Genomic DNA, 19,181 nt, shown 5'->3' on the forward strand with positions numbered 1-19,181 from the left:
ACAAGTTTATCATTAAAGATTTGATGACCAAAAAAAAATGTAGACAGTCCAACACATAAACCAGCCTTCCTCCTCCCCATCCCCCCAAATCGACCCAAGTGACACCATGCTATGTTTGGGAACATAGCCAATATTATCAAGAATCACTTACACCCGGGTCATTTCCTTTTCTCCTCTCTTCTGTCAGGCAGAAGATGCAAAAGTTTGAAACCACCAGATTGAACACCAGCTTCTTTCCTGTTATCAGAATCTTGATGGGACCACTCATATGCCAAGCTGAATTCCCAATCTTCCAATATACCTCCTTGCACTTTTTTAAAAACTGCACTCTCTGCAGTTGTAACATTATATTCTGCAGTTTATTTTCTCTTTTGCACTACCTGATGTACTCATGCATAGTATGGGTTACCTGAATAGAATGCAAAACAAGGTTTTCTACTGTATCTTGGTACACGTGACCAGTCATTAACTAATATAATGTAGAAACAACGAACTGCAGATGCTGGTCTATACCAAAGATAGACACAAAGTGCTGGAGTAACTCAGCGGGTCAGGCAGCACCTCTGGAGAAAAAGGATGGGTGACGTTTCGGGTCGGGACTTCTCCAGAGGTGCAGCCTGACCCGCTGAGTTACTCCAGCACTTCGTGTCTATCTTTGACCCAATATAATGACCCAGTAAGAATACAGAAAACCCTTCAGCATGCTAACACAAAGGTGGCTGCTTTTGTGAAAAACATTCACTCTACCTTCTTGCGGCTGATGTTTTGAAGGAATTGCTGATTCAAGGCAACTGGAATTTAACTTAGACAAGTTTAAACAAGCATTTTGGAAGATTAAATGAAAGCAGGCCAAACACAGTGAAAGGAGACACCAAGGGATACATGTACATAAGATAGCCACAAAGTGCTGGAGTAACTCAGCAGGTCAGGCAGCATTGCCGGAGAAAAAGGATGGGGTACGCTTTGGGTCGAAACCCTTCTTCAGACAACAGTCTGAAGATACATGTACTTAGAAACATGTACATCGTTGCCTAAAAGTGGCAACAAAGGTAGATGGGATGGTGAAGGTGTATGACATGCATACCTCGATGGTATGAGACACTGAGTATATGTTATAGTTGCACAAAGTGTTGGTCAGACGACACTTGGAGAATCCTACGATAGGATAAAGATAAAGAGGGTGCAGAAAAGATTTGTGACGATCTTCCCTGGATTGGAGGGTTTAAGGAAAGATTGGCTGGGTTTGCTTTCCCTGGAGCGAAGGAGGCTGGGAAGTAACATGATAAAACTATAAGAGGTAGAGATAGGTGTGATAGCCAGTGTCCATTTCAGTGGTAAAGTTGTCTAAAAACTAGGTGGCATATGGTTAAGGTGAAAGGGAGGAGGTTTAAAAGAGATTTGCAGGAAAGATCTTTCACACAGAGTAGTTGGTATCTGGAATGAGCTGCCCGAGGCAGTGGTAGAGGCAGGAACAGTAACGTTTACAAGGTACTTCTATGAACAAAGTACAGGGGTTTATATGGAATTAAATGGAAGCAGGGGGGATCAGTATAGGTAGGTCTGACAGTTGATGTAGACACTAGCCGAATGGTCTGTTTCAATGCTGTACAACTCTATGACTCTAAATGCATTTGAGTTGAAACAAAAGCAGCACACTTAGAGATTTCACACAATGCATCATTTAATGCTTGAAGCATGGAATTACCAAAATAATTAGTGAGAAAGGCACCATAAGTTAGGACCCGATTAACATTTTTAATTGCAGCATTGTGAAATTACCTATGGTATAGGAGGGGGAAAAGCAATGCTCTGTCACTGGACCCAACACCCCGTTTCCAGATCTCGTTTTTAAATACCTGTTATTTAAAACACTTATTTTAAACTCTAAAGGCAAAAAATTGAATGGAGGGTCATTATATCTAGTGTTGACCAGACCCTCCGACACTGCGATTCTTGCTGCTATTCTGCAAGTATATCTACCATGTGATAAGAACTACATACAGGTTTACGGCAGATATTCACTCTCAGTGTCAGATGATAACAGACTGAGAAAGAACCTTAGATGATGGTTTACAAAAAAAAGACAAACTCAGAGGGTCAGGTAGCATTTTTGGAGAACATGGATTGGTGATGTTTCAGGTCGAGGCAGACTGAGCTCTGCTCTAGAATTGCAATAAGGCTCTGCTGTACTGGTAATCATTACGGCACATGGGTAGCACAGTGGCACAGCAATTGTGTTGCTGCCTTACAACACAAAGACCCGGATTCCGTCCTGATTATGCCTGCTGTCTGTACAGAGTTTGCACATTCTCCCCATGACCATGTGGGTTTTCTCCAGGTGCTCTGGTTTCTTCCCACATATCAAAGACCTGCAGGTTTGTAGTTAAGTGGCCCCAGTCAATTGGCCCTCGTGCATAGGATGCGAAAGTGGGATAACAGAGAACTAGTATACGGGTGATTGTTGGTCTGTGCGGACTCGGTGGGCCAAAGGGCCTGCTTCATCGCTGTATCTCTAAACGAAGCTAAATTATATATAACTATTGCTAAGTTTATTTTAAAACTTTTGTCCTCTACTGAAGTAAAATATGCGAAAAGGATATATCCTGGGCTATTACAAATACATGTTCTCAGATTAACTATAGTAGATTTATTCCAGATCTGTTTAATTGAAAGTTTTTTTACACAGATGAATTTAAAAGCAATATATTGAATTTCCCAGGCAACAGAAAAATCGTACAATTATAATAATGTAGTTTTATACACAGGGGTTTACTAAGCCATTAGATAAGAAATCTGGTAACATTATGACAATACCAGAGATTTATGAAGTATTTATTTTAATTCCTGAGAGGGAGTTTGGAGGTACTCCTTCTTTTACAATTTCTCATGAGAATATTTTCAAGATTTCACTGAAAACATGCACTTCTGAGAATTGCAAAATTGAAAAAGGAGTTAACCAAAGGTCAATGTAATAGTTGGAGAGGTACCTGGTTAAAGACAGAATATGGTCTTGATAGTATCTTGACAAACCTGTATGTGCTTCTTATCAATTATTGTGGACACACTTGCACGAGAGCAGCAGGAATCACAGAGGGGAAAAGTGTCAGAGGATTAGGTCAACATTAAACGTAATGACCTCTCATTCTTTTTTTTTTGCCATTCGAGCTTAAAACACGCATTTTAAATAACAGTAAAGTGAGATCTGTAAACGGAACAGATGCTTGGTCAAGCGGCAGAGCCTTGCTTTTCCCCATCACATTGCATCATAGGAAATTTCACAATGCTGCATTTAAAAATACCATCAACAGCAGCTTGAGTTGCACCTGCAAACATTTACTTTGTTAAATTAACACATTGTTTATTGCTTCATTTAGTTTAGAGATTGAGTGTAGAAACAGGCCCTTCAGCCCACTGAGTCCATGCCGACCATCGATCACCCATTCACGCTTGTCCTACGTAATCCCACTTTCTCATACACTCCCTACACATGAGGGGCAATTTACAGATGCCCATTAACCGACAAACCTACATGTCTTTGGGATGTGAGAGGAAACCGGAGCACCCGGAGGAATCCCTGTGAGTCAGTGGCTCTACCAGCTTCGCCATTGTACTCTACTATACATTTTTCTCTTGGTACATTAAAAGGCTGTATATAGTTGGAGCAGGTTAAAATCCTTTCATGTGTTATATTGAAGAGTTCATAAACCAGACAACTAAGCCAAAAATGCCACAAAATTAATAAAAATGTAGAGGTTTGATGTGGTGGTGAGGAATTGAGTAATATGAAACCTGCAAATGTAACCATTTGGTCAAACCTTTCCTAAAACTGGTGTGACTAACAACTTTGCATTAAAAAAAATTATAATAAACCCTGATACAATCAACTGTAAGAAATTGACTCCTTTCCTGTTGAATTTTCTTTAAATTCCAGCAAGACACATTTAGGCAGGCAGGTACATGGACAGGACAGGTTTAGAGGGATGTGGGCCAAATGCAGACATGTGGGACTAGTGGAGATGGGATATGTTGGTCAGTGTGGGGAAGTTGGGCCGAAGGGCCTGTTTCCACGCTGTAAGACTCTATGACTCCCCATGACTCTAATGTTATCATCTACATCCTTTAAAAGGCAATGCATAACAAAGTTATTACAGTCCACTACCTCCTACTGCATCCAACTGGACACATCATAATAACTACCGTGCAAGACAGATTATAATGGATGCCATGGCAGTGAAGAAATGTAGAGGAATTTTATTTTGATTGACAGCTTGCTCTTGTGCTTGCAGAAGCTGCAGGGCTAGATGCATTGGCAGTAATAGACCACATTTCCTGTTATGCATCTGTACTGATCAGGGAGAGGGACTTGATAAATGCCATGCTGTTGCCAGCTTCAGAAAATGGTTACGTTAGAGCAGTATTATGGCATTATCTTGAACAAGAACTTAATACTTCCATCAGTTTTTAAGCCTTTATGTTGGGCAGTTATCAAATTCCTAAGTCACAAAAGTGGAAATAGATGGAATGCAACGAAAATCTAGTCTTTTAGTTCCATAAAATATTACTTTGACAGGAATGCGTTTCTTGAGAGCAATTCCTCCTGATTTTAATTTTATTTTATGACCTGTAGCTTGATATTCATGTCCCTTGATAACTGTATCTTTATAATTTGGAAAATATTTCATTACAACTATTTTATCTGGGATAAGTAAGTAATACAACCATCTTCACAAAATATAAACAGTGTTTAGAGGGATGTGGACCAAATGCAAACAAATGGGACTAGTTTAGACAGGGCATCAGGGTTGGCATGGACGAGTTGTGCTGAAAGGCCCGTTTCTCCACTGCATGACTATACTGTTAAAACGTCGTTTGTTGCCTCTTCTCCCATTGAACTTTAGTTAGACTTTTGCAAATGATATCACTCTAATCTTCTCCTTCTCAAGATCTTCCAGCCTGTTCCCCATTAACTTCACTCTTGACAATCCCCTCCTTCCACAAAAGCTTTGCATTCTGCAGCCTTGCTCTGCACTTTCGAACAATATGTCACAAAAAGTACAACATTGTTTAAAAAAAAAAAAAGTTTTCCTTGCTACTTTTAACAATGAGTTTCATTCTGTGGCTTTTATTCTACTCTGAACCCTGATGATTATTTAAAATCCTCCAACAGATTGTCTTGCAACTTTCACACTTCCAAGTATAACAGCTGCAGATTCTCCTATCTATCCACATTGCTAATGTCTCTCAACTCCGAAATCGTTCTGCTAAATATTTTCTGCATCTTCTCTATGATCTACACATAAAATCGTGACCAGAACTGGACACAATACTCCCATTGTGGATGAACCAATATTCATAAAGATTCATCATTACATTCTTGCCTTTGTACTCGATGTCTTTACTTGTAATCCCCATGATCCTATATTAGCTTACCTTCTATGAACCTGGCACAGGGTTATCCAGATTCCTTTGTAATCACTCACTACATATGATTTTCTATATTTTCCCGCCAAAATGGGCAGCTGCACAGTTTGCATCATTATGCTCCATTTCTTAGATCTTTCTCTGACCTGTTACTTAATCTGCTTGCATCCCCCCAGAACACATTTATACGACCTTCATATAACTGCCATTTCTTGTAGGTCACCAAAAAAGAATTTTCTACTGATGCCCATGGAAGAGGACAACATGCTTCCTGCTGACAATGGCAACACTGATGGCTGTGCATTGATCAGGTTTGACCATAATTCTGAAGTAATCTTTTGATCAGGTCTACCAATACTCTATCCCAAATTGAACCCGAGTTAGGGTAGTGTCTGATGCACTCCTGCCCTATTGTGGACAATGTACAAGTTCCAGAGACAAAGTACCATGTTGTGAACTCTATCTTCCCCTTTGCTCTACCTATTCTTGAGTTTGGCTTGATTGTATGTATGCTATTATCTGGTCTGATTCGATAACATGCACAACAAAGTTTTTGACTATAACTCAGTACACATGACAATAATAAATTTAAACCTACACCTTAGAACAGCTTCTTCCCCTCTGTTACCTGAAAGGTCCTTCCATAAGCCAGAGTACAGTCCCATTCATCTCTACCCAATTGCAGACATTGTCTCCGTAACTGTTGTGCTTCAATGCCGAGTACTAGTTATTATTAGTTAGATACTGTACTACACTATGTATATTATCCTTTGCTCTACCTAGTGTACTTGAGTTTGGCTTGATTGTATCTATGCATAGCATTATCTGATCTGATTGGATAGCTTGCAAAACTAAGTGTTTCATGGTACCTTGTTACAAGTGACAATAGTAAACCCAAAACACCAAAAATGACAAACAATAAAAATTCCAACAGAATCAAAATTAAAAAGCAGGATGCAATTAATGCAATGGATTACTTGCCTGCAGCAATTGAATGGAAACTAAAGTGCCTAAATGTGTAAGGAGAACTGTTACTGTCAAATTCTACAACAGAGCAGCCAAACAGAATTGCACAGTGATATTGCACACAGCTGCAAATTATAATGTGACTAATGCAAAAGTATTACTACTGTGTAACGTTTAAAATATTGGAATACAAGTTGCCTTACAGTATGAAATTAAAAACATCAACAGTTAAACAACTAAATCCAAGATTTTTTCTTTGCTTTGATTACAATACTAACCTCATCCAGTAGCAGCAACACAGGATCCATGATAAGAGCCCTGGCAATCGCAATCCTCTGCTTCTGGCCTCCCGAGAGCCGGATTCCTCGTTCTCCTACGATAGTGTCATAGCCATTCTAGAGGGAAAACAAATCGGAAATGATTAGAACACAAAATGCTGGAGTAACTCAGCGGGTCAGGCAGCATCACTGTAGAACATTGATAGGTGACGTTTCGGATCAGAACCCTTCTTCAGACTGATTGGAGTGGGGAGGGAGCTGGAAGAGAGATAGGGAGGTGGGGGAGCGAGAAGAGAGAATGGGGCGAGACAAAGTTCAGTTTAGAGATACAGTGCAGAAAAAGGCCCTTCAGCCCATCGAGTTCGCACCGATCAGCGATCATCCGTACACTTGCACTATCCTACACTCGGAACAACTTATGAAGCCAATTAACCGATAAACCTGCGCATCTTTGGAATGTGGGAGGAAAGTGGAGCACCCGGAGGAAACCCACATGGTCATGGGGACAATGCATAAACTCCGTACAGACAGCACCCATAGTCAGAATCGAACCCGGGTCTCTAACGCTGTAAGGCAGCAACTCTAATGCTGCACCAGTGTGCCATCCCTGGCAAGTGATAGGTGGATACAAGCGAGGGGAGCTGTGATTGGCAGATGGTTGGACAAAGGCCAGAGATGAAAAGACAAAGTGTGAGAAAGAGATAAGGGGCAAGAAAGAGAAGAGGGGCAAAATGTGAAGCCAGAGGAAGGAATAGAGGTGGAAAGGGAAAGAGAGAAATAAGTGCACATCCAGGTGGGGCTCAGGGAAAAGGGGGACGGGAAAGGGAGGGAAGGGGAAAGAGGTGGTGTTTGTAGGTTGGTTACACAAAATTAAAGAATTCAATGTTCAAACTGTTAGGTTGTCAGAGTGAACCAGGCATATCCAATTCAAGAACCCATCCTCAAATTCTATTTAAGATTAGACACAAGGAACTGCAGATGCTAGCTTACAAAAAAATTCACAAAGTGCTGGAGTAACTCACCGGGTCAGGCAGCATATCTGGAGAACATGGCGAGAGAGCGTTTTGGGTCGGGATCCTTCTTCAGGCTGAAAGGTTCCGACCTGAAACTTTGCCTATCCATATTCTCTAGAGATGCTGTCTGACCGACTGAGGTACTCCGGCACTTAATGAGTTTTTCATAGAAGCATAAAAAATAGGTGCAGGAGGCGGCCATTTGGCTCTTCGAGCTAACGCCGCCATTCAGTGTGATCATGGCTGATCATCCACAACCAGTAACCTGTGCCTGCCTTCTCCCCATTCCACTAGCCCCTTGAGCTCTATCTAACTCTCTTTTAAATTCATCCAGTGAATTGACCTCCACTGCCATCTGTGGCAGAGAATTCCACAAATTCACAACTCTCTGGGTGAAAAAGTTTCTTCTCATTTCAGTTTTAAATGGCCTCCCCTTTATTCTTAGATTGTGGCCCCTGGTTCTGGACTCCCCCAACATTGGGAATGTTTTTCCTGCATCTAGCTTGTCCAGTCCTTTTATAATTTTATACGTCTCTATAAGATCCCCTCTCATCCTTCTAAACTCCAGTGAATACAAGCCTAATCTTTCCAATCTTTCCTCATATGACAGGCCCGCCATCCCAGGGATTAACCTCGTGAACCTATGCTGCACTGCCTCAATAGCAAGGATGTCCTTCCTCAAATTCGGAGACCAAAACTGCACACAATACGCCAGATGTGGTCTCACCAGGGCCCTATACAACTGCAGAAGGACCTCTTTATTCCTATACTCAAATCCTCTCGTTATGAAGGCCAACATGCCATTAGCTTTCTTCACTGCCTGCTGCGCCTGCACGCTTACTTTCAGTGACTGGTGTACAAGGACATGCAGGTCTAATTTTCCTCTAGTTAAGATAAATATATATTTTAAATGGCTTCTTGTGCTTCAAGTTGACCGTCTACTATATTGTCCCACACATAGGCATTCCTATTCCTTACTGGAGATCTTCCTGTTGGCTAGAGCACAAGGTTGATCCAGGTGAACCATCATCCCTTGAGCCAGATTGACTCAATTGTTAACGACCTTTGGCAGTATATTGTAATCCTCATTAAATTGCCAGACTCCTTCAGTTGGTGACAGTCAGCCTACATTCGGTCAGCATAACATTAATGAATCTGACTAGGAGAGTCTCAACAGCAGCTTTAATGGGCCCAGACTGACCCACCTACACATGTAACATTGCCATGCTGCTTCTGTAGGCCTCTTAAGACATTGCCCTACTTGGCATATTTTATAGTTTAGATCAGGGAACTGGTAATGGAATCCAATTTGCTATTGGTTCTGCTAGATCATCCAGCCATGTCAGCAATGCGATTGAAATTACCAGGCAGAACTTTCATTACTGCAATAAGGATGTTTTAATCCTGAGGTTACTTGGACATCAATTTACTCGGTTTTCCTTTTCAATAAGTTAGAGCATTGATCAAGTGGGCAATCTACTGAAATCAGATAGCACAGAAGATTGCAGAAGTCTTGGTTATTCAACAGTGAACACAGATCTGAGACTGTACCACTCTTTCGTGATAGGCAGCAACAACGTACATGATGAGACAGGCAAAGTGCAAACATGTGCTAGCTTCCTCTGTAACACAGGAAAAAACTGGCATTAAAGGGCTCCAACTTGTGTCTAGGAGTCAGAAGGGCCAAGTTGGAGCCAAGTGTGTTTAATTATCATGTCTGAAAATGGAACAATGAAATTCTTACTCGTAGCAGCATAACAGATCTCTAAACACAGAACTCAAATATAACATAATTTAAATGTTTAATAAAATAAATAAAACCTAATATCAGTGCAAAAAAGCCCCAGCGCAACAAAGACAGTTTGTAGTTCATAGTTTTCTTGGTGTTTGCAAAGTTCAGCAGCTGCTGGGAAGAAGTCAATCCTGAACCTGGTGGTCACTGTTTTCAGGATCCTGCATCTTCTTCCCAATGGCAGGAATGAAATGAGAGTACGATGATGATGCTGGCTGTCTTTTTGAGGGGGTACCCTCTAGATCCCATCGATGGTGGGGAGGTCAGTAGTTTCATTTAGTTTAGAGAAACAGCGCAGAAACAGACCCTTCAGTCCACTGAGTCCTTACCCACCAGCGAAGGATTGAGAGCCACTTCGACAACTCAGACCCCCGTCGTGCAGGGCAAGATATACGGCACATCACCAATTACAATAACAACATCAACCCGTCCACCGGCAGCAGTGCCTCACTGGTAGAGCAACTCAACCACTTCTTTGGCCGCAATGAGGTGGAGAGAACAGAGACTGTCGTGCCCACTGCTCCAGCTCCAGCTTCCAACATCCAGACACTCATCATACAGACTGCTGATGTCACACGCACACTCCGTAATGTCAACATACGGAAAGCAGCTGGCCCGGACGGAGTTCCACAACGGGTTCTCAGAGACAGCACTGCTGAGTTAGCCGACGTGTTCACAAACGTCTTCAATCTATCCCTGGTATAGTGCATTGTCCCCACATGCCTAAAAACATCCACAATAGTGCCAGTTCCGAAGCAGACAGCCATAACCTGCCTCAACGACGACAGGCCGGTCGCACTAACACCAATAATCATGAAGTGCCTGGAGAGACTGGTCCTTTAGCACATCAAGGCTGCTCTCCCACCCACCCTGGATCCACACCAATATGCACACAGGACCAACAGATCAAACGATGACGCCATTGCCACTGCCCTCCATACTGTATTGCTCCACCTAGAACAATGGGGAGCATATGCACGGCTGCTGTATGTGGATTACAGCTCTGCATTTAATACAGTCCTACCCAGCAGACTGGTCTCCAAGCTGTCCAACCAGGGCTTCGAACACAACATCTGCCTTTGGATAAAGGACTTCCTAACAGACCGGCCGCAGTCAGTCAGGATGGGCCCCCACCACTCTCCTGCTCTATCACTCAGCACAGGGGCTCCACAAGGCTGTGTGCTGAGCCCCCTCCTCTACTCTCTCTATACCTATGACTGTATACCAACCCACTACATCAACACAATCATTAAATTTGCAGACGACAGGACAGTGGTGGGGCTGATCAGCGAGGGCGATGAGTCAGCTCACAGGGAGGAGGTACAGAGGCTAACAGGCTCAGGCTAACAGGCTCAGAAAACAACTTGGTACTCAACACCAAATAAATAAAAGAGCTCATCATCGACTTCAGGAAGAAGCAGGGTGACCATCCCCCACTGCACATAAACGGAGAAAGAGTGGATAGAGTCTCCAGTTTCTGGTTCCTGGGCACCCACATCTCAGAAGATCTCCTGTGGTCAACCAACACAAACTCTCTGGTTAAGAAGGCACAACAGCGGCTTTACTTCCTATGAACACTCAGGAAAGTCAACCTGCCACAACACTGCTAGTGTCCTTCTACCGCTGCTCCATTGATAGTATCCTGACACGTGGGATCCTGGTGTGGTTTGGTAACAGTTCTGCGGCTGACAAGAAGGCTCTGCAGACAGGCAGCAACACAGCCCAGAAAATCGCCAACACACGCCTGCCTGCCCTGGAAAACATCTATAGCTCCCGTTGCCTGCGGAAGGCATCCTGTATCCTAAAGGACACATCTCACCCCGCCCATCATTTGTTTGCCCTTCTGCCCTCAGGAACGCGCTACAGGTCCATCAAAGCGCACACCACAAGACTAACAAACAGTTTCCACCCTAAGGCCATCACCACACTGAACTCTGCACTGAAAGCACACACCCCGTAGACAATATTTATACTGTACAATACCTACCTTGTGCAATACTGATATAATCATTTATAATATTTATTTTTATAACACTATTCTGTGCAATATCTTGTATTTTGACAAGGTGCAATATCCTATATTCTGATAAGGGTGCATATGTAGGCATAATGTGTATGCGTGTGTGAATCTGTGTGTATGTGTCACAGTGCGCGCACAAAGTGTATGAAGTTTTTATTTTCCTCATTCTTTTACTGTTATTTTAATGTTATTTTTTATCTTGTACATTTGAGCTCCGCTCAGGCAGTGCGCCTGAATTTCGTTGTATGCACCACTGCCAATGACAATAAAGAAATTTGATTTGATTTGATTGATTCACTGTACACTGGCTCTATGCTGCGCACTAGGGACAATTTACAATCTTTTATTTTACCCAAGACAATTAACCTACAAACCTGTATATCATCGGAGTGTGGGAGGAACCAGGGAAACCTGTATATCATCGGAGTGTTGGAGAAGGCAGGAACGGGGTACTGATTGTGAATGATCAGCCATGATCACATTGAATGGCGGTGCTGGCTCGAAGGGCCAAATGGCCTACTCCTGCACATATTGTCTAACCCGGAACACCAGGGGAAAACCCATGCATTCATGAGAAGAACGCATGATGGGCTGTTATAGCAATTGAATTAAATGTTCATCATGTTATTGCCACAGTAGACAACTGAGCCCAAGTGTTGGGTGTATGACAAGAGGAAAAGTATCATTTATACGAGGATGTGGGCATAGAAGGGTATGTAGATAGCAGTAAGGCATGTGGTTACTAAATAAGATAACAAAAGGGTCAGGTTTAAATCTGAAAAGGCATTACAAATATATTTTTAAATGGTAAGAAAACACAAACATTTTGCAACTATCACAATCAAAGCACATGGGTGAATGACAAAACAAACTTAGAGTGACTGAATAACTCCAAAAATCCACATACAGTGTCATGGATAGGCATGATGGCAACGTTGGCTGCAGACTTTGCAGTGAAACCTTGATAGCACATTCTGAATTCAACATTAGAAAATCATTCTGCCCAAGGAATATCGCCTTAAAAAAATTGAATAGCACTCCCTAATGATTACAATAAACTTAGCTCAATTAGCAATGATTAATGTTCATAAGTTATAGGAGTAGAATTAGGCTATTTGGGCCATCAAGTCCACTCCACCATTCAATCACGGCTGATCCATCTTACATTCACAACCCCAAACTTCTGCCGTTGACACCCTTACTATTCAAGAACCTGTCAATCTCTGCCTTAAAATACTCAGAGTCTTGGCTCCACAGATTCACCATCCTCTGACTGAAGAAATTCCTCCTCCATCTCCTTTCTGAAGGTACCTTTTATTCTGAGGTATGTCCTTTTATTCTGATATCGTTCGAATTACGAGTATTAATAAATCCCTGTTTGGTAGATACCTATTGACGGTAACAACCATGATTTACAACTTTGACATAATCACTTTAAGCATTTCCATTGACTTGATTGGGCTGCATAGATGATTCACACAAATTAGGAAGGACTTAGATTCAATTCAAATCCAAGAGGTTACAACCTGGAAATATATCCCAACCTTGTTACTCAGGATAATGTAATTGTGTTTGTTAAGACTCTTTTATTGGGCTTTCAATTTGTTTTCATTAATGCCAAAAACTAACAGCAGCAAATACTCGTGCCTCATGATCAAATTGCAGAGTGAACATGCTATTTGAAGTTAGTAATTGAGATTTTACTTTACTGCAGAGTAGATGGGAATAGCATATGTTGAACATATTGCAAATTACATTTATGCTTCGGAAGCATGTCATTTGTTAAAGGAATGATGTACCATCACTTTCTATTTCGTGAATAGAAAGATGATAGTAACAAGGATAATTATGCAACATTGCAGATTTGGCAATAAAAAGACTCCTACAACTTATAAACTATATTTAATTTTCTTTGTTACATTTAGCCTGATCAGCATTTTGAATGCTCAATGTGGTTTGATTCAGCCTGTCTGGTATTCATTTAATAACAATGGACATGTTTTCCTTTTAACTAGTAGGTACTTAAAAACAACAGATGGTTTCCATTTATTATTCAGTTTGTCTGGAATTTAAAGGAAAAATAGATGATCAGAAGGATAAAGAAAACACTGTACATGGCATTATGGCGACAAAAGGTTGGTTTTTAAGGTTGCTTTCCAAATTAAATGCACATACAAAAAAGTGCTGTGCTGCTTCATAGTACAGCAAGATAATAATAGATTATTCTCCCCTCATAAATAGTCTGCCCTGCGTAAAAAGTTGAACACAAAGTTTTTGTAAAGGTGCTTAAAACAAAGTAAAACAAAAGTGGGTTTCAAACAGGCCGTTTCCCATTGTTAGGAAGTCTAGCATAATGGAATACAGATCCAATATCAAATGCAAAAGACTTGGGAGACAGAACAAAAACAATTTAAAGAAAGAAAATACATTTGTGAACTTGTGGACCGAGGTAGAGTTGCTGCCTTACCTTACAGTGCCAGACACCCAGGTTCGATCCTGACCTTGGGTGCTTTCTGTACCGAGTTTGTACCCTGCGGCTTTTCTCTGGGTGCTCTGGTTTCCTCCAACACTGTGCAGGTTTGTAGGTAAATCGGCTTTGGGAAAAATTGTAAATTGTCCCTAGTGTGTAGGATAGTGCTAGTGTACGGGGTGATCGCTGGTCGGTGCGTACTCGGTGGGCCGAAGGGTCTATTCTTGCAGTAAAAGGAGGTTGCTATAAATGCTCTCAACACTACTTTTCCATTTGTTCTGGTTATGCCTGATCTGGAACTCAATTCCATCTACCCACCTTTGCCCTGTATCCCTTGATATCTATGGTTAACGTAAATCTGGAAATATCAGACATAAAACAAACAGCTGATGTAGCATCAATTGCCACGAGAACCAAAATTCCAGAATTCTTCTGCTCTTTCCATGTATTTCCTTTTTTCATCCCTGAACTGCCGGGCTCTGACTTTTACGCTACAGCCCCAAGTTCTAGACTTCTCAACCATCGTAAGTAAATAGCATCTTTCAACTCTGTCAGTTTCCTTTAAGATCTTGAAAAGCTTCAAGCAAACTAGCCCCATATTCAAATTCCAAGATATTCAACCCTAGTTTGTGCAATCCCCCTACATCATTTAACTCTTGGCACCCAGATTTCATTAGTACAACCACTTGTGTCCAACAATCATTATCAATGGTTTATTATTATCACATGAGCAGAGGTACAGTGAAATTCATTTTTGGATAGAGTTCAGTAAAATATTACTATACACAAGCACAATCCCCGATTAAGTACAAAGTGTATAGAAATAGTCCACTGAGACCATATACAAGGGTTGCCAGACTTTGGCGCCATTTTCAAGACCAAGATGCTTACGAAGGAATGGCAGATGCTGGTTTACACTGTAAATAGACACAAACTGCTGGAGTAACTCAGTGGGTCAGGCAACATCTCTGGAGAAAATAGGTGATGTTTCAGGTCGAGACCTTTCTTCAGACACCCCCCTCCCCCACTTACCTGCATCCACCAATCATTTGCCTGGCTTTGTCCAACATCTTTCCAGCTTTCTCCCCCACAATGACAATTAACGGAAGGGTCTAAAAAGGGAACATTAACTACCCATGGCCTCCTGAGATGCTGCCTGACCTGTTGAGTTACTGTAGAACTCTGTATTTTTTTTACATTATACTTCCCATCTTCTTCCTCTTAAAGTGCTGCTCCATAATGTTGTAGTTACTCTTTTGCCTGTCTTACTAATTTTGTTTAAAGCAGGTATCAAAACCATTTCATCTTTTACACAGGATTGGTTTCAGTGGATTCTTCATCTCTACCTTGTGGAGGGAATGATACGGAATCAGAGCCGACCTATGGGATAAAGTCAACTAACTCACAAACAAAACCTTTTTTTCACCTTCTCTCTCTCCCCCCCCCCCTTTTCTGTGCCTGTGCCCCACCTGAACACACCCATTTCTCCCCTTCCATCCATATTCCTTCCTCTCGCTCCACAATTTGCACCTCTTCTATTCTTATCTCACACTTTTTGCTGTTTCATCTCTGGCCTTTGACCAACTCTGGCTATCAACCCCCCCGCCCCCACCCCCCCTACTGTTTCCCAACCATCACTTGCTAGCCTTTGTCCTGCACCCCTTATTTTCCAGCTTTCATCATTCCCTCGTCCACCACAATCAGTCTGTAGGAGGGTCCTGACTCGAAACGTCGCCTATCCATGTTCTCCAGAGATGCTGCCTGACCCGCTTGGTTACTCCAGCACTTTGTGTCTTTTTATATTGGATAAAGACCTCCGTTTATGTGGAGGACAAAAACGTGTACTAGTTAATCCTAACATCTTGTTTGTGGTGCACCTTCGTCAATGCAATTAATCTATGACAAAGATTCATTGAAAACAAACTCCATCTCTGAATTACTGTTTTTCTCAGCAATAATTCAGCCATGATTAGTGTCAAGGGTAATGGCAATGCATGGAATAAATCATTTTTATACAATACTTTCAGTTACTGAATGTATACAAAACTCCTCTAAATGAAACACTTTAAATAAATCCTTTTGGGCACTAATTACTTTAAAAAAAATTAACTACAAAGTTATTTTTTAAATAAAAATCAACAATACCGGCTTTGCATTCTCCATCCCATTGAAAGTTAGAGTGGGAGTTATGCTAAAGTTTTTCTAGGAAGGCAATGCCTTTTTTATGTGAAAAGAATGAATGTTCTGAGCAATGGGTGATTTGGCAATAATCTCCAATTTTTCCAGTTTCTTTTAAAACAATAATCAAACCCATTATTTGTAATTGAAATGATGAATATATTTAGACAATAGACAATAGACAATAGACAATAGACAATAGGTGCAGGAGTAGGCCATTCAGCCCTTCGAGCCAGCACCGCCATTCAATGCGATCATGGCTGATCACTATCAATCAGTACCCCGTTCCTGCCTTCTCCCCATACCCCCTCACTCCGCTATCCTTAAGAGCTCTATCCAGCTCTCTCTTGAAAGCATCCAACGAACTGGCCTCCACTGCCTTCTGAGGCAGAGAATTCCACACCTTCACCACCCTCTGACTGAAAAAGTTCTTCCTCATCTCCGTTCTAAATGGCCTACCCCTTATTCTCAAACTGTGGCCCCTTGTTCTGGACTCCCCCAACATTGGGAACATGTTATCTGCCTCTAATGTGTCCAATCCCCTAATTATCTTATATGTTTCAATAAGATCCCCCCTCATCCTTCTAAATTCCAGTGTATACAAGCCCATTTATACCATTGGCAATTTGTTCAAATTTTATCTTTAACCACAAAACCCATGCTACGTTCTTCAAAGGAGAACTTCATGTGCTTCCAGTCTTACCAGCAGGTCCTGACTTGAACTTATTAACCCTTCTTTAATTATTCTAGACGTCAATAGTTCCCTTTTAATCATAACCATGGTTTCTTCATTCAAAGCACCATTTCTTATACATACTGAGCACATCTATTCCTTCTACTGACTCAAATGCCCACAGTGTTCCAAGACTTCCTAGGAAGATTCTTCTATAACCATTCATAACCCAGCATAAAGGAAAAGCTTGTTCCGTCTCTCATTTTGAGCTTCCCACATCCATCCCAACCCAAATATATATATTTGTATTCTGGCAACATTTCTTTAAACTGTTCTTTGTTCTTTATAACGTCTTAACAAACCAATCTACATTAATCCAACATCATTATTGTACTGCAGTAGATCAGCAACTAGTTTCAATCTTCCTTTTGCAGGATCCCAAGCCTGTAATACTCCTACACTTCGTTTAATTTTCCTAATTTCTGCAATATTCACTCATTTAATTCCATCTCCATGCACCTAGCCATTACCTCACATTCGATGTTATTTATAAATTCCAAATGCCTGATCAGCCTTTCTGAAGAAGGGTCTCGACCCGAAACGTCACCTATTCCTTTCCTCCAGAGATGCTGCCTGACCCGCTGAGTTACTCCAGCTTTTTGTGCCTGTCTTCGGTTTAAAGCAGCATGTGCATTTCCTCCCTACACAGCCTCTCCAACTGATGTACTAGCAGTAGTAATTAAAATTCCTGGGCATTCACATCTCGGATATGTGATCGGGGGACCGATCACACATTGGTGGGTCAGCAGTGGAGAGAGTTAGCAGCTTCCAATTCCTGGGCGCTTACCTCCTGGATGACCTGTACTGGACTCAGCACTTTGACGCAAACATGAAGAAAGTTCACCCCTGCGTCTACTTACTTAGAGATATTTAAGCATCAAACTAAAATAGATGATCATCAATATGACCAGTTAAAGTGCACATCAATTGCAATTTATATGGAGGGACAAGTATAGATGGGTCATGATGGGCGGCGGCGCCAAGTTGGGCTGAAGGGCCAGTTTCCACACCTAATGACTTTATAACTTTGTGTCAATGACTCTATAAAGACTTTGGAAAACACATAACATGTTACATTTGATATGCAATGAACTCTCATCAGGAAAGTTTGATCCCCAATTAATGAACCAAATGAAAAAATTACACAGAATAAAAACGCCAAAGTGTGGCGAAAGTAATACAAAGGATGTCAGCAAAAGGCTGTTAGCTGCACTATTTCAATTTTTCTTTCTAATGGTAGACAACCTGGATTACTAATAAAAAAAACTTGCTGCATTTTCCAAAGCACTCTGAAAATACAGCACATCTTTCAACAATAACCATTAATGTTTGAAAATGACTTGACAAATGTACTGCTTGAAAGGAATTGTATTAATAGATATAATCCATCGAAACTTAACTCTCACCCTTCACTTTCCCATCTCTTGCCCTCCACATACATTTCCAGGTCATTAAATTTAGTTGAAAGTTGTGACCCAGACGCTGGTATTTTCCAGCAATTCCCACAGTAATTCCAGGTCCCAATGAAGAATGCAATGATGACGTGAATTAAGAGAGAATAGATCATGTCTCAAATAACTGAAAATGGTCATAACCAAACTTTTTATCAGCTATTAAATCCTCAAATGTCATCAACATTTTTTCATTCATTCACTCAGGCTTTGTTTAATTCTGGACTTCTTTTCTAATTTATTTTCTGTCGCAAAAGATTGAACATTTAACCTCCCAATTTCAATATGCTTTCTAATCTCATGAAGGGTTATGAACCCTAAAGGTTCACTCTGTTTTTCTTTTCCCACATGCTGTATAACCTGCTGAGGATCCTCTAGACTTTGTTGTTATTTCTTCCTAATATCATTCAATTAAACACAAAATAAAAAATATACATGACTATAATATGAAATCACATTATTTAAAATGTTATAGCTGCAGACATATTTAATGTAACCTCAACATGTTACAATCATAAACTCGGACTTCAAAACATGGTTAAAAAACGCCCATTTCTACCCAAAACGTTAAATTCTAACTTCTACGATACGATAAACTTTATTCATCCCCGGAGGGAAATTAGTCTGCCAACAGTCACAACTGTTAGGGGCGGCACAGTGGCGCAGCGGTAGAGGTGCTGCCTTACAGCGCCAGAGAACCGGGTTCGATCCTGACTATGGGTGCTGTCTGTATGGAGTTTATACATTGTCCCTGTGACTCCAGGTGCTCCGGTCTCCTCCCACACTCCAAAAACGTACAGGTTTGTAGGTTAATTGGCTTTGGTAAAAATTGTCAATTGTCCCTAGTGTGTGTAGGATA

General features: G+C 41.2%; 1 protein-coding gene across 3 annotated transcripts in view; it reads right to left on the reverse strand.

Moving 5' to 3' along the window:
* The window catches only part of LOC144605895 (uncharacterized), a 116,110-nt gene that overhangs the window by 21,724 nt on the left and 75,205 nt on the right, over positions 1–19,181 (reverse strand). For 2 of the 3 annotated variants that reach the window (XM_078421546.1, XM_078421545.1), the window contains exon 18: positions 6,666–6,782. The exons of the other annotated variant lie outside the window; for it this stretch is intronic. In XM_078421546.1, the coding sequence (XP_078277672.1) occupies positions 6,666–6,782 (117 nt within the window). The remainder of the gene's footprint in view (positions 1–6,665; positions 6,783–19,181) is intronic. 3 annotated transcript variants of the gene reach the window in all.

Source organism: Rhinoraja longicauda, chromosome 25, assembly GCF_053455715.1.
Source record: "Rhinoraja longicauda isolate Sanriku21f chromosome 25, sRhiLon1.1, whole genome shotgun sequence".
Classification (NCBI taxonomy): Eukaryota; Metazoa; Chordata; class Chondrichthyes; order Rajiformes; family Arhynchobatidae; genus Rhinoraja; species Rhinoraja longicauda.